At 56.0% G+C, this 13,756-nt stretch overlaps 1 protein-coding gene across 1 annotated transcript; it reads left to right on the forward strand.

Moving 5' to 3' along the window:
- The first annotated feature begins 584 nt into the window (after nucleotides 1-584).
- Nucleotides 585-13,422, forward strand: EFNB1 (ephrin B1). Its single transcript, XM_020876587.2, has 5 exons — nucleotides 585-1,498; nucleotides 9,950-10,227; nucleotides 10,974-11,066; nucleotides 11,281-11,409; nucleotides 11,563-13,422. Exons 1-5 carry the CDS (start codon nucleotides 1,371-1,373, stop codon nucleotides 11,973-11,975), a joined length of 1,041 nt encoding a protein of 346 aa, XP_020732246.1. The 5' UTR covers nucleotides 585-1,370; the 3' UTR covers nucleotides 11,976-13,422.
- The last annotated feature ends 334 nt before the right edge of the window (nucleotides 13,423-13,756 follow it).

Consider the following 13,756-nt stretch of genomic DNA (forward strand, 5'->3'; position numbering starts at 1 on the left):
GCGAAGAAATTCTCCCCCACCCTCCTCTTTCCCCTACTTGACCCCCCTGAGATTCCAGCACCCACCGATATCCATTTGTTTGTTCAGGACTCCGGGTCCATGTGCAAGTGTCGACTGCATTGCGAAGGTGAAAGGAGGAAAGCCTACCAGAGTCCTGTGAGAGAAGGGACAGGCAGTAAACAAGTCATCTTTGCCACAGTGGTGGGCATGGAGCAAAAACTTCAGGGCTCGTGTGTGTAACAAGAATGGCAGTACTTTCCCGGGATGCTCGTGACAGGACCTGTCTGGCCCAGGGCAGTGGGCCGGAGTGTTGAACAGGCGCGCAGGGAGCAGAGCAGGCCAACAGCTCTAGAGAAGCGCCAACTTCCCACGGGCAGAGCGCTCTGAGAACAGGACTAGGCGGGACCCATCCCTAACCGCACGAGCCGCACACTCAGATTAGTGCCATCTAGAGTGCGGCGTCCTTAAGAGTTCCCGAAACCCCGCCCCCTTCCTCTTCTAGGGGCGTGGTACGGGGCAAGGACCCCGTTACGGAGCTTGCTATTGGCTAAAACGAGTAGGGTTGGCCTTGCGTACGCCTGAGCAGGGGAGTAGACAGCTCAGCAGCAGCGGAGGGAGTCTATGCGTGCTGGACAGCAGTGGGAGGTGTGTGAGCCTCGCGCTGAACGCAGACCCTCGGGCGCAGTCGCCGGGAAGCTAGGACTCGGCGACTGGGCTGCCAGGCCAAACGCCTAGGCTTCAGAGGCGCAAACTGATGGGACTGGCTTGCTCGGCAGCTTCTCCCCGCTCTTCTAAATACACTAAGCGGGGCCCGCGCTGAAGTCGAAGCTGTCGGGGGGCGCCCAGCCCGGAGTTCCAGTGTGGCCTGGAGGAACGGAGCCCGTGCAAGGGCGGCCCGGTCGGGAGCCCCCGGATCGAGCTCTTGTGGTGGGGAGACTCCCACTTCTTCCCAGGGGTGCCGATTCCAGGACGGTTGAGGCGTCGGGGCGGCCACCAAGTCCCCAGCGGGGAGACCCCGTCGGGGAGAGGGCACACAGTCCCAAACGGTCTCAGGGAGCCGAGTGGAATCGAAAGGGATCCTCCGGTGGGGGGCAGAGCCCCCGTCGTGCTTCGTGTGGCAGAGAGGCCAGGGGAGCGAGCCCTCGGAGGCCGCAGCTCATGCCGGAGTTGGGGGCGGCTGCCCAGTGAGTCCTGGCCGGCGGGGCGGAGAAGAAAGACACCAAAGCCGGCGGGAGGGGAGCACTTCAAGGCCGGCGGCTGCGGAGGATGGGCGCCTGAGAGGTTCGGAGCGCAGCGCGGCACGGGAAGGCGAGGCCAGCTTTGCTGAGGAGGTGCCAGGGGATCCCGAAGTGCAGCCTGCCCCCGGGAAGATGGCCCGTCCTGGCCAGCGTTGGCTCGGCAAGTGGCTTGTCGCGATGGTCGTGTTGGCGCTATGCCGGCTCGCCACGCCGTTGGCCAAGAATCTGGAGCCCGTGTCCTGGAGCTCTCTCAACCCCAAGTGAGTAACTTATCTCTTCTGGTCCCTGAGGGTGGGAGGCACTCCTTCGGGGTGAGGCCGCGCGCCCCCGAGCGCCTGTGGGAAGGTGTTCAGAGGAGGAGCGGCGCCCTATTTTGTCTCTGGCTTTTTCGAGTGTGTTTCCCTGCGGACGGGCGGGGAAGGGTGCGGCGGGGTTGGGTGGGGGCACTTGGCTGGATTGTGACCCCTCGGCTTCTCGGCTCTCTCCTCCGCACGTCCCAAATCAAGTCAAGATTGTCGCGCCGGGCAGAGCTGGGAGTCGGAGCGCTCTAGAGCGCACCGGAGAGCTGGGTGGGGGATAGAAAGCAGCCCCCCTTTAGGGCCCCTGGGAACGTGGCGGTTTTCGCGGAGAGCCGCTGGCGGGGTTGGGGAGTGGGGGCGAGCTTGACCTGGGCAGGGGAAGAGGCCAAAACACTGGTTCCCCGTTTGTTTAGCAGTGAAGGGACCGCGGCGCGGGACTTCGCGCTTTGAGCGGGTGGCAGCGCCTGTATCCTGATTCAGGCTTCTCCCATTTTCATTTCTTTCTTCCCAGTTCGCCTCCCTGGCTTTTCGTTTTGCTGCCTCTTCCAGCCCTCGCGCCCCCCCACCCCCCCGCCGCCACCTTTCTCCCTGCTGGGGCCGTGGAAGGGCGGGCGCCGCTCCCAGGCTCACAAAGGCGGCGGGTGGAGAGGGGCGGAGTGGGAAAGGGGTTTTGTTGGAGGGGGGGGGGGTTCGATCCATCGCCCGTCGGGGGTCCAATGGAGCCGACAGCAGAGCTTCCAGGGCTGGCCGGGGTGGAGTGTGGCGGCCGAGCTGGCGAGGGAGGTGGGTGGCAAATGAAAGATTCCTGCCCAGGCTGGTCCCATTGCTCCTCCCCATCTTCCCCGTCCCTCAGATTGGGGAGTTGTGCTTAGCTTTCTCAAAGGGGTTGGGGAGGCAGTTTATGTAGAGAAGATCCTTTCTTTTCTCTATTCTTCCCTTTCACAATCCTCGCCCAACCCCCCCCCCCCCCAACCACACACCTTTCAGGGCGGTGGCTCAATGGTTTCTGGGCTGTTAGTGGGGAGTCGCTGGGTTGTGTAGTGACCTCTGGACCTTTTTCTCTTTTGGCATCCAGGACTTAGGTTGGAACCCAGGGTCAAAATTGCTTTTCCTTCCTGTTTTCTGGAGGGCCCAGCAGTGTGTGGACACCTCACTTAGTGGGAAACTGGGGTCCCTAAGCCTGCCCTATCTGTATGATTCCTATATCTGGAATCTCTTTCTGTCCACTCTCCTGGGCTCCCCGCTAACTTCCCGAGCTCCTGTCTGCCTTGGCCTCTTAGGTTCCAGGGGCACTGCATCTCTCAGCTCTGGAGTGGAAGAGGGCAGCTTATTTAGTTCTCTTCTCCTTGAGTTAAGGTAGGGTCCTATTTATCAGTTAGTGGGATGTCTAAACCAGGGTCAGGGTACAAGGAAAGGGATTGACAAGAATTTCTTCTTTACTCAGAAGCCGAACTGGGCACAGTGCTCTGCTAACAGCAGGGACTCAAAATGGTCTTGGGGCCTGGGGCTGCTCAGCCCAAGGAGAAAGGTTGTGAAGCTTCCAGTTCTGTCCTGTAAAGGTGGAGGCTGGAAATGCTCTCTTGAGTATGGAGAGCTGAAATCCGCCTGGGGTATCCCATCATAGGGGCTCATGGGAGTGACCTAATTGCTCTCTCGGGTCTCTAACCAGAGATAGCAGGCTGCTCCACAGCTGGAAGGAAGCCCTCCTGCAGAGTGCGGGGGGTGGAACTGGGAGAAACAAGATCTCCCTGAGCTTCACCCTTTTTGTGTTTTGAGCCTTGAGTGCTCTGGACCAGTTTACAGGTTTTTGAGATCTGCCCCCCTCCTAGATCCACTTCAGGCTGAGGGCAGGCATCCTGGGGGTGGTGGGGGTGGTAGCTGGGGCCTCAGTAGGACCTGCACGAATTCCATCCTGTAATTGAGCAGATTCTAGGAACAGTGGGGGACTGATCCTGGTGCCCCTAAGCCCCCCCAATCCATGTTCCGTCTATACTCCGGGGTCTGGAATGCAGCCTGTCTGTGTGTGTTGGCACGGGTTGTGGGGGGCGGGGTGCAGGAGGACAAGAGGAAGGCACTGCCCTCAGCTTCACTCTGAGCTCTGGGGGCTGCCTCTGCCACCGCGCCCAAGCCTTGAGCTCCCACAGTCTTTCAAATCAACAGTCTCTTTCTATCCGTGTCTCCCTCTTTGCCTCTTGCCTGACTTCTCCGTCTCAGGCCCTTGTTGTTTCACCCTCTCACACCCTGTGTGAGCCGCGTTCACCTCCCCTCTCCAGCTCGACTTGCCCGGCTCTCCCTCTTTCTCACACTCCCTCTCACTCTTAGTCACTCTCTGCCTCTTTTTCTCAAGTCCTTTTGTTTCTCGCACATGCCCGTGCTCTCCCTCACAGGCTCATTTTCTCTCTTCCCTCCCCTCTTCCTCCCGGCTTTTGGTTTCTCTCCTCAGTCCTGTCAGGGGCTGGCAACCCCCCTCCCCCCCAAAAAAATTCTCCCAGTGCCTATAAACCCTGCTTAATTGCTTCCTCCTTGGGAAAAAAATCAAAATAAAGAAGTGGTGGGGCTGGGGGTATGTTTCCAGGTTCCAGGGTACAGGGAGCCCCAGCTCTGACCAGAAGAGAGCTGGAAGGGCTGGCTCCAGACTCTCAGCATCTTACCCCAGTTGGTGCTGGGGCCTTCCAGGGTGATAGTCTCTGGTAGCAAGAGCATCTGCCTCCTTGGCCCCTCTTGTCAGATTTGCCCAATGAGTGCAGTGTGAGAAGATGGGTCTGGGCCCGCTAGAGGTTGGGAGGAACCAGAGTGCGTGAGCATGCTTGGATCGGTGGGGGTGGGGGGCTGTGATGGAAGGTCCCAGGGCAGCCCCCTCCCTCAGCCTCCTCCCCTGAGAGCTTGGGGCAGCCGGCAGGCCTCATACTTGAGTCCTCAGCCAAGTCCAGCTGCTGCAGTTCAGTCTCTCAGTCCCGTTCTGACCCTTTCCTGCCCCCCACTCAGGTTCCCCCACCTCCAGGGAGTGGGAATGTGCCTGAGATCATATTACACCTTCCCTGCAAGGGGTGGGGGTGGGGGTTTCAGCTTGGCATCCAGGACCCTTGACTCCATCCAGCATGGGTGGGGGCAGCTGCAGACCCCAACCCAGGCTTGCCTGCTGTAAGCCAAAGTGTTGGTCCCAGCCCCCTCACAGCTGTTCCAGCTCACAGTCCTGGGGAGGCCAGCTCAGGGGGCCCCTTTCCGGGGCGGCTAGGGACCTGACCTCTTTTACTCTGTGGCTGATTGGCCACAGGTGGGGGCCTGAAAGCGATGGGAACCCAGCAGCTCCTAAAGTTCCCTGTTCCCCTCCCTCCCTCCCGCATCCCCAGGCATTCAGGCCAGGGCAAGAAGGGCCTGGTGAGGCTGGGCCAGGAGCTGAATCTAGGGTTCCCTTTCTCCTCTCAGGCTCTCCACTGCCTCAGCAACTGTGGTGGGTGGGGATGGGTGGGCCCTGGATACTACTGTGCATCACTGTTTTTTGGTGTTGGGATTATGGAGCGGGTGGGCCAGCCAGGAGGCTGCTGGTTGCCATGGGAACAGTAGGTTTAGGGGGAGGATCCACCCTATGATTATTAGGGGAGCTGAGGTAGGGGGATGCTCACCAGCCATATATGGGGTTAATTGCCCTGGACGCTGTGACAGCCCCTCCTGGGTGGATTTTCATGGTAGTCATTTTGGGTAGGGGCACTGGCAGTCAGGAGTGTAGTAAGCTTCTTCAGTTTCTTCTAAATGGTATTTGGTGTGCTAACTAACAGTTGGGCAGTACCTTGCTACTTCCAAAGCATCTTCATTTGTGAGCTCATCGGATGTTCCCAAAAGCCCTGGGAAGTTAGAATTGCCCCTATTTTGCAGATGAGGAGGCATTTGCCCAGAAAAGGAAAGTGACTTGTTTCAAGCCAGTCAGCTCCTAGCAGGGAGAGCCACCTTGTGCTGTTCTTTCCACACCATCCTGCTGCCTTGGGGTATGGGAGAGACAGGGTTTGGGAAGAGGCGCTGGCTCTAGCCGCCGGCTTCCCCTCTCACTTCACAGGTGTATGTGCATCTGTCCTTGTGACTCAGGCCCTGCCCACGTGGGATGAGCAGTGCTCCAGCTTCCTCATTTGACTTTCCTAGGCCACCATCTGAGGGCAGGCTGCTCCATGACTGGCACACTTCTTCCTGAGCTCTAAACAGCAGCCTTAGTTCCTCTCTGGGCCAGGAGTCTCACTGCCTTTTAGGGACCCCACAGAAAGCAGACAACAAGGAAAGGGCTGTTGAGCCCCCAGTGGGCCCTAGTGTTGGCCAGGTGGGGCAGAGGGGAGGCATGGTTTAGTGTAGGTGTGTGTTTGAGGGGTGACTTCCTCTGGGGCTCTCCTGGCTTCCCTGCCTCTGACAGCACTGTGTGTGTGCCAGGACCCAGCTGCTGTTCCTGCCCACCCACGCCTGGGCGGGCACTGCTGGGACACGCCAGGCCTGCTCCTGCTGCCTCGGGGGCTGGGTGGAGCTGGGGGAGTGAAAGAGGAGCCTTTAATTTGGGGACTCTCCACCCTTGCTGGAATGAGTGTAGACTTGAGCTCTGGCTTGGGGTCTGTCCTCCACTGGTCCTGCCACCCTTGGGGGTGCCGGAGTCACTGAATCAAAGCTGTGGCTAGAGTCTTCTACCAAACCTGTGGTGGTGTGGCCTAGGACCGGACTGTCCTTTTGGCCAGTCTCTGACCACAAGTTCCTAGGGCCTGAGGGAAGGGTGAGAGGGACAGAAATGTAGAGCTGGTGGAATGTGGGCAGGTTTCTAGACACGACCCCCACAGATCCAAAACTCTCCCTGCTGTCGATTGTTGGTTTTTGGGTGAATAGGGGCTTAGCTGGACAAAGAAGCAAGGGGGTAATTGGCCTCTGACCAGTACTGACTACTGCGCCAGACCCTCAGGTTTCTCCCCTTCTAGAATTCTTTAAGCTCAGTAGGCAGCCTGGGGAAGAGACTCGGGTTAGGGTGGAGGGGAAGAGGCAGGCCACAGATAGGAGCCTGAATGCTCAGACCACCTCCCGAAAGTCCTTCTACTCCCTGGAGTGGCTCTCTGGGGTCCCAGGGGCTATCAGAGGCTAAGGAGGGAAGGCCTCAGGGGTTACCATGGTGACCTGCTGCAGGCTTCCTGCTGGGCCATGTCAATCCCCTTATTTTCCAGAAAAGGGCTTTGTCTGGGGGTGGCCCCAGACAAAAAAGCTTGGTTTGATGATGGAGGGAGTACTAGTTTTTGAAAACTGGAGGGTAAACAGTTTAACTAGGCACTCTCTTCCTCTTCCTCTCAGCCCCTTCTCCTGGTGGATATAAAGGGAGACCTGCAGGGTCCCTGCTGTAGAGGATGCATAGCATATTACCTGACCTCAGGCTTCACTCTCACAGGCTGCATAACCACCCCTCATGGCCCCTTGCCACTTTCTGGGGCTTCTCACAGGCCCAGATGCACTTTTCTCAGTGGTGGGGAAGAAAGAGGCTGAGAAGGCACCATCGTGGTGCACCAGGGTCAGGGAAGGCAGGTCTCATCAGGCTCTGCTCCCTTCTGCGCTTTAGGGGAAGGTGAGTTTCCCTCTGCCAGCTGCTATGCAAATAAACTCATGCATATTCATGAATCCTGTTCGCTGAGGTTGATGAGAGTCTGAGGGGGTACTGGGGGCAATAGTCCTCTCTCTTTCCCATTCCCCTACCCACTATATAGACATCTGTTTCCTTGGTTGTGTCTGGGTTCCAGGGCTCCAGAACCTAAGGGGTGATGGGAGACTGCTCAGAGCTAACAAAAGCCCCTGATGGGTAAGGCGGGCCAAGTGGTTAGAAAAGAGAGCTGGCCTGTACCCCTATATGTGCTCTCTGTCTACCTGCTGTCATCTCCAGGTAGGGTCTTGTGGAGGAGAAGCTGTACAAGGATTCAGCCAATGTTTCAGGTACTCTTAGACCTCTGGGGAATAACATCCTGGGTGAGTTTAGGCTCCCTGGCTTGGCTTTGAGCACCCCTCAATAGGAACATTCATCTGGTTGCTCATTCCCTCACATGAGGAGCTTGGACTCAGTGGCTCTCAAAGGTTCCTTCTAGTTGTTAGATCTAATCCTACTGCCTGGCTGGAACCAGTATGAGGATTAGAAAGTGAAAAATGCCTTGGGAATTATGAAGACTTTGGTGAAACTTCTTGGCTTTTTGTGGTGTATGGAGTTGGAGGTATTTTCTCTCAAATGTTTGTGTGAGCCTCCATCCCATGCCTGCTTCCTTGCTGGCCCTCTGGAGTTTGATAAAGCCAGGTACTAAGTGGGGAGACCTTCTCGTTGTGACTTTTACCCTCCTGCATAGCAGGATGGCAGATTCCAGCTTAGTGGAGCCTCCCTGGACATGGAGAGAGGGCTGCTGTTCTTCATCTACTTCATCTGCTTGGTCTAGTTCCTTTACCTCCTTGGATATCATTTCCCTCCATCAGGTGAGGATACTGAGGATACTGAGCTCCCTTGTAGTCCCTGTGGAATGGGTCCTTGGGGAGTGGAATCATGTTTTTCCACTATCAACTTCATTCCGTTGATGCACTACTTTCAGCTCTTCATTGCCCTTCCTGCTGGAGAGTCTGTCCCCAACTGGATGAAACCCACACTGTTGTAATCCTCGCCTTTCAGTCTGACCCCAGCTGAGCTTTTCTGCCTCTTCTGCTCTTCTCTACCCATCACTGGGACAATCCCTGGCCTAGGTTTTGTGTCCCAGCCACTACTGTCTATTCTTGCTGGGTGTTGACTTCTTATTCCTCCCCTGTGGGACCATTTCTACACTTCATCTTAGCCAAAAGGCCAAGAAGCCATCTGTGGGACCATTTCTGACTGTCCTGTCAGATGAGCTGTCTCCTTCCTCTCTCTGCATCCAGCCCTTGCCTTTTGAGCCACCATCCTTGCATATAGCCTCCAGATAGCCTGGTGCTGTCCATTGCTGCCACATGAACCATTTATTTTTCCGACCCACATTAGACAGTAAAGTCCTTGTGGATGGAGCTGTATCATCTTTTCCTCTTTCCCACCCAAGAAACAAGACTGGGCTCATAGGTCCTTGGTGTTAGTGTCTGGTTTCCTACCTCTTGGCAGACCAGACTATTTCTGAGCAGGAATCAAATGGTTGAGTGCCAACTGTGTGCTCTGTACATGCCATCATGTCTCCCCTCCACCATCCTTAGAGGTGGGACTCTTACCACTCCCAGTTTATAGAGGACACAGAAGCCTAAGGAGATCAGGTAGCTCATCCAAGGTCGCAGAGCTTGTAAGGGCCACTGTCTGGCTGATTCCAAAGCATGTCTTCTTTCTCCTACATTTTCCAGGCTCAGAAATGGCTGAGAGAACTTACTGTGTGCTTAGGCAAAGACAGGATGATATGAATCCGTGGCCCCAGGCAGCTGCCATCCCCTTGCTATTTCCCAGTGCCTGGCCTTCTGGATCAGAAGATGAACCTGGCTCAGGAGGCATTTATCCATTTTCTCTCAGGATTGGGAGCAGAGGCAGTGTGTGTGTGTGTGTGTGTGTGTGTGTGTGTGGTCAATAAAAGGCAGGTGAGCAAGGTTCTTGGGGCCCTGTCCTATATCATCTATCATTCCTGCTTGGTCCTCTTCTCCCCTTTCTCTGTTCTTCTTAGCAGTGAGACTGGTCAGATTTGGGGATTTTGGCTCTTGCATTATGGGGGTGGGATGAGTCCTGGTAGGATGCCAGACAGTGGGAGTAGGGATTGGAGAGAGCTGTGTGGAGCTTTACCTGGCTGGAGACTGTGCCCATTATCCCTTGGCTCTAGGCACGGTTTGTTCCTATCTCCTTATCATGTCCAAGATTAGCACCAATGGGGGAGAAGACATGGGTCTCAGATAGGTTGTGCACCCCCAGCTTTTGACTGGGAGCTGCGGGGGTGGTTTTTAGGGCATGCGTGGGCTTGTTCTGTGTGTGTTTCTGTGTTCTGTGCACATAAGTGCATACACATGTGTGTGTGCTGAGGAGCTGGTAGCAGTGGCTATGAAGGAATGTGAGTGTGTTGCGGGTGAGAGGAGGACAGGGCCACCACCTCCAGGCAGCCCAAACCCGACACCTTGGTGCCCAGCCCATCTGCCACGTCAGCCCCCTGCGGAAATGCCACATTAGGACAAAGGGCTCTCCCAGCTAGGTAGTGCCCTACCCTGCCAAACAGTCAAAGCCTGGCAGCCTTGCCCATGGGCCACCCCTTCCACGCCCTGCTGGCAGTGTGGTTCTCTTTCCCCACCCACAGCATAAGGTTGAAGGAACAGAATGTCTGTCCTCTCCATCTCCATCCAGTGGGCCTAGCCTGGTCCTCATTGTCGGCTCTCCTGGTTCTGGGAATGGCCAGAGACCCCCAATCTTAAGGCTAACCATCTCTCTTTCTTTTTGGGCAGGTTCCTGAGCGGGAAGGGGCTGGTGATTTACCCAAAGATTGGAGACAAGCTGGACATCATCTGCCCCCGAGCAGAAGCTGGGAGGCCCTATGAGTACTACAAGCTGTACCTGGTGCGGCCTGAGCAGGCAGCGGCCTGTAGCACCGTGCTTGACCCCAATGTGCTAGTCACTTGCAATAGGCCAGAGCAGGAAATCCGCTTCACCATCAAGTTCCAGGAGTTCAGCCCCAACTACATGGGCCTGGAGTTCAAGAAGCACCATGACTACTATATTACCTGTGAGTCCCTACCCACCATGTGGTTCTGTCTTGTCCTGTAGTGGTGGGAGCTTTTGAGTAGTGCAAGGAGACTACACATATTTCAGGCCCAGCCTGATCCAGTCCCCTTGAGGACTGGCATGTTCTCCTCCTAGCCTGGTATTGGAATTCTGGCCCCAACGATTACCATGGAGTCTGCTGCCAGCTCGCCCTGGCTCTTAAGAGTTGGGAGAGGACTCCGATCCATGGTGCTCTCTCTCTTATTTTCTTTGCCCACCTAAGATCTAATCTTGGGAATGGCAGAATTGGCAGACCTTCAGCCTTTCTCTTTATGGGAACTGAGGCCCCAAGAGGTGAAGGGGCTTCTTGCTCTAGATCACACAGGGAGAGAGAGGATTGGGTTTCCAATCTAGTTCTCCTGACCTCCAATCTAGGATTCCTTCCAGTCTGTAGAGAAGCCTCCCTCACCTTGCGAGTTCTAATTGCTTGGCCTCTGAGCCACATCACCCAGTGAGAAGACACACATAGTTTCAACTAAGAAAGAAGGGCCAAGGCCTGGTCATGATAGAGGAGCAGCATCTTTGTGGGAGGGGCTAGGTCCCAGACTCTTCCTAGTGGGAGTGAAGTAGAAAGGTTCACAGGTGGGTGGGACTGCTTGTAACTCCCAAGTTCCCAGTTCTATTCTTATGGACTCAGGCATCTCTAGGGCTTCTAGGTAATGCTGGCAGACCCCTCCTCCCCCTGACTGCTCTGGCCTCTCGCTGCAGCTACATCCAATGGGAGTCTGGAGGGACTGGAGAACCGGGAGGGAGGTGTGTGCCGCACACGCACCATGAAGATCGTCATGAAAGTTGGGCAAGGTGAGCATCCAGGCCAAGGGCTCCCCAGCTGGGCTTTTGCAACAGATGCTCCTGATTGGGTGTGGGGGCATGGAAAATAGTGGCAGAGGGGGTAGCAGGGATAGAGTATCTGAGGTCCAGTATCCGGACCATTCTTGGCTGGGAGGTGCTACATAACCAAGGCACCTGTGCTTCTGGAGTTTCCCTGGCTTACTTGCCCTCTCCCCACCTCCAGACCCCAATGCTGTGACACCTGAGCAGCTGACTACCAGCCGGCCCAGCAAGGAGGCAGACAACACTATCAAGATGGCCACGCAGGCCCCCGGTGGTCGGAGTTCCATGGGTGACTCTGACGGCAAGCATGGTGAGCGTATGGGAGTTTCCCAGAGGGCAGAAGCCATCGCTTGGCTGCCCGTTTAGGCGCTAGCTCTGAAGGAAGGCAGGGCATAGCCCAGGATCTGCCATGTATCCCTGGGACCCCTGGCTGACCTTTCTCCCCTCCCTCCCCCATCCACAGAGACTGTGAACCAGGATGAGAAAAGTGGCTCTGGTGGGAATGGAGGCAGCAGCGGGGACCCCGACAGCTTCTTCAACTCCAAGGTGGCATTGTTTGCAGCTGTGGGCGCCGGCTGCGTCATCTTCCTGCTCATCATCATCTTCCTGACCATCCTGCTACTGAAGTTGCGCAAGCGGCACCGCAAGCACACGCAGCAGCGGGCGCCCGCCCTCTCGCTCAGCACCCTGGCCAGTCCCAAGGGGGGCAGTGGCACAGCGGGCACCGAACCCAGCGACATCATCATCCCCTTACGGACTACAGAGAACAACTACTGCCCCCACTACGAGAAGGTGAGTGGGGACTACGGGCACCCCGTCTACATCGTCCAGGAGATGCCGCCCCAGAGCCCAGCGAACATCTACTACAAGGTCTGAGGGCCTGAGCAGCCTCGGTCCCGAGGGACAGTCGGCTGGGACTGCACCTCTCCTTCCTCACCTACATCCCTCCCTTTGCCAGCTGTGCCCACCTTTGTATTTAGTTTTGTAGTTTCTTGGCTTTTATAATCCCCCTTTTGCCGCACCCTCTGGGCTTCGGAGGGGGGTGCTTGTGCCCCCAGCCCCCATGCTCTTGTGCCTTCCCCCTCTGGCCAGGCCTCTGGGCTCTGCGGGGGTGCCCCTTCTTGGAGGGCAGGGTCGGACGCTGATGGACAGCAGGCAGGGAGACGCCCCCCCCGGCCCTGCCCCACTTTGCCCCCTTTCTCCCTTCCCAGGACTGCTTGTCCTCTATCATCACTGTTTTTAATGTTTTTGTGTTCATTTTTTAGCTGTCAACTCATTTTCATCTGTTTTTTTTTTTTTTTAAGAAAAATGGAAAAATGGAAAAGGCAGCCCCTCCCCAGGTTTTTTGAGCCTGGCCTACCCCAGTATCAGGGGCCTGGGGCAGGTTGTGACCAGTCAGGAAGCCTAGGGTGGCATTTCTTTTGTAAACTCCTTGACATTTTTTTTTTTTTTTTTTGCGGGGGGTGGCGGGGGAGGCAGGCCAGGGCTATTCTTGCCCATGAGGGAAGACAAGAGTGCCATTGGGCAAGGTGTCTTACCCTCCCCCACTGACCTCCCTTCTACAGTGCTGATCTTGGTAATGGGGTAGTGGCTGCCACCCTTCCACCAAAAAAAAATCCCTTCCTTGTGGGATTCTTGGGCATCTCCTGCCTCCCTCACTCTCACGGTAATTAACGTCTTAATTGGCTGTTGCCTGGGGAACAGGAGAGCTGCTGCAGGCAGATGACCTCATGGGGGGTGGAGGGAGGTGAGGTGCCCAGGTGGCTATTTGCCCTGCAGAGCTGGGAGTTCCCCCCTCTCCCCTCTGCCCTGTTCTCCCCTCACCTTTGGCATCCTTTGGCCTGGTGGGGAAACAGAAGCCCAGGCTGGAGAACTAAGCGGGTATAAGGCCAGGTGGCCTGCTCCTTTTCTGGGCTCTATCACAGGTGGGTGTCCCCTTAACCCAGCTCCCACTAGCCCCCCTATCTTGGTCTGGGGCTTAGAAAGAGGGAGAGGCTTGCCCAGGGCTGGGCCAGCACGCCGTGCACTTTGACCCCGGCTCCTTGCCAGCACGGCTGCTAACAGACTGCCACTTGCAAGCGCCTTGCAGGCACTCCCAGAGTGGCCATGGAAGGAGCTGGGCCTTCCACCATCCACCTCCACACTGCCTCCGGGCCAGCTGCCCACTCCAGAGCCAGGTGGGAGAGGGAGCAGAACAGCCAGCCCCTTCCAGGTGGCAGTCAAAAGGGTTTTTTTGTTTTTGTTTCTATTGCCATTTGTGTAAATACTAGTCTTTTTGAAAAAAAAATAATGTAAAGATGTTTTGTATAAACTCTGAATTATTTTCTTGTTGCTTTTTTCTTAGAAAAAAATGAGAACTAAAAAAAAAAACACATGGAGAAATGGGTGTTAAATGATGTCGTGATGTTTGGGGAATGAAGTGTGAGTGTATGAGTGCATATATGAATGAGACACAGAGAGAGATTGAGTTGTGTGTGTGTGTGTGTGTGTGTGTGTGTGTGTGTGTATGATTTTCACCTGACCAAAACACTGGTGATCTGGGCAGGTGTGGGAAGATGGTGACTATCCTAGTGGAGCAAGATGCTGCAAGTGTTCTGTGCCCTTCCTCATGACAAGTTCCTCTGCCCTCTTGTTCTGCTAGATACTGTGACCATATC

This window comes from Odocoileus virginianus, chromosome X (assembly GCF_023699985.2).
Source record: "Odocoileus virginianus isolate 20LAN1187 ecotype Illinois chromosome X, Ovbor_1.2, whole genome shotgun sequence".
NCBI classification, from domain to species: domain Eukaryota; kingdom Metazoa; phylum Chordata; class Mammalia; order Artiodactyla; family Cervidae; genus Odocoileus; species Odocoileus virginianus.